This window comes from Halyomorpha halys, unplaced genomic scaffold, assembly GCF_000696795.3.
Source record: "Halyomorpha halys isolate HHAL.00 unplaced genomic scaffold, Hhal_1.1 Scaffold162.1, whole genome shotgun sequence".
NCBI classification, from domain to species: Eukaryota; Metazoa; Arthropoda; class Insecta; order Hemiptera; family Pentatomidae; genus Halyomorpha; species Halyomorpha halys.
In genome coordinates, this window is record NW_027109824.1 from 108,415 (window position 1) to 109,960 (window position 1,546).

General features: G+C 29.6%; 1 protein-coding gene across 1 annotated transcript in view; it reads left to right on the forward strand.

The window, feature by feature from the left end:
• Positions 1–328: 328 nt before the first annotated feature.
• LOC106678819 (ankyrin repeat and KH domain-containing protein 1) overlaps positions 329–1,546 on the forward strand; it is a 15,123-nt gene continuing 13,905 nt past the window's right edge. The window contains exon 1 of the mRNA XM_014417580.3: positions 329–420. Coding sequence (XP_014273066.1) covers positions 364–420 — 57 coding nt within the window. The 5' untranslated portion in view covers positions 329–363. The remainder of the gene's footprint in view (positions 421–1,546) is intronic.

Consider the following 1,546-nt stretch of genomic DNA (forward strand, 5'->3'; position numbering starts at 1 on the left):
TATGTTCTGTTGCCTGGATTTCCTCTGCTAAATAGTGAAGAAATTAAATTAATTTCATTAGGTCCATCAACGATGTTCCAAAAATCTGCTACATTTCAATATCACCTAACTTTTAGTATTCTATACTTGAGCAGATATATTTATAATAAATAATTTTTAATCCAAGTAGAAGGCATGTGAAGGTTGTGTGATCGGCCAGTAACAACAGTAATAATTCTGAACATCGTGATTTTTATCCGACTATTTTTTCGATTAAGGATAAATAGCGAGCGATTATGATCCTGCTGTCCTTGAAGTATCGGAAATTGACAGACCAGTTTATTGGACAACAGTTGCAGTCTTCAGTACCTCCTGCCTCTCGCAATGACCCTATCTATATTCTTCGTCTTCATCTTCACTATACACCACTTCGTTCTCTCTGTAAGTATATAGGAAGAATATAAGCCACAAGATAATAATTAATTAAAGTAAGTCTGTAAAGTACATAATTTAATAATCATTGTAATAGTTTTACACAAAATGGTGAATTAAAAATCATTCATACAAGCTATATGATAAGTAACCGAAAATTCTACAAACATTATTGAAGTTTTTATGTAGTCCATTTTAACTCACATAAAATGACATAACATGTCAGAATTAAATAGCAGTTTGGTAGGAATCTCTGCCTATAACTCCCTGATGAAGACCTGAAAATTAGGTTGAAACGTCGGCAAAAATAAATGATTCGTTTTTTTTCTGCTGACCGCCCCCCCCCCCGACCATCTTCTCAGAATTAAATAGCTTTATTGAGAAATAAAGAAAAAAATTTCACATAATTTTAATTCTTTTCAAAAAAGTAACTTGTCATAATCTTGCCTAGGCCAATCAAGTCAAATGACTTTCTATTTCATTACAATAATCATCAACAATATTTACTAGAATATGGAATCATTTTTATTTAGTTAATAACTTAGCTTTTATTAAAATTAAAATAAACTCGAAAAGTTGAATAACAAACATTCAAAGATTTATAATAAAAAATATTAATATTTTATACAATCTACTTGAACAATTTATGTTTTTTTTTGGTAGGGAGATGGTCTGGTGGGGGGAGGGGGGTGGAATGTGTGGTCAGCAAAAAAACAAAAAATTATTTTTTACTAAATAATTCAAAAACACTATCCAAATTATAGTCTCAAAACATTTATTTCATTTACACGTCCAACGTTTCGGCCAATTCGGCCATCTTCAGGGACAATCTACTACAAAAAGTTTCCATTATATGTGTGATCCTACAACCAATTCAATTATTTAACATTATTATTTATAATTTACCTTACCTTAATTTACTATGAGACATATTATTTAACCATTTTAAAAAACTCCATACAGGCTATTCTGCCCAGGTCAAAACATTTATATCTATGATAGTGAGGTTGTAATAAAAGTGTATAAATAGTGGTAAAAGAGAAATAATTTGACTGTGATTTTTAATGTATTTTTGACATATTAGGTAATTAAACAAATGTGAGATATACTGATTAACAAAAAATAAGTTTACCTA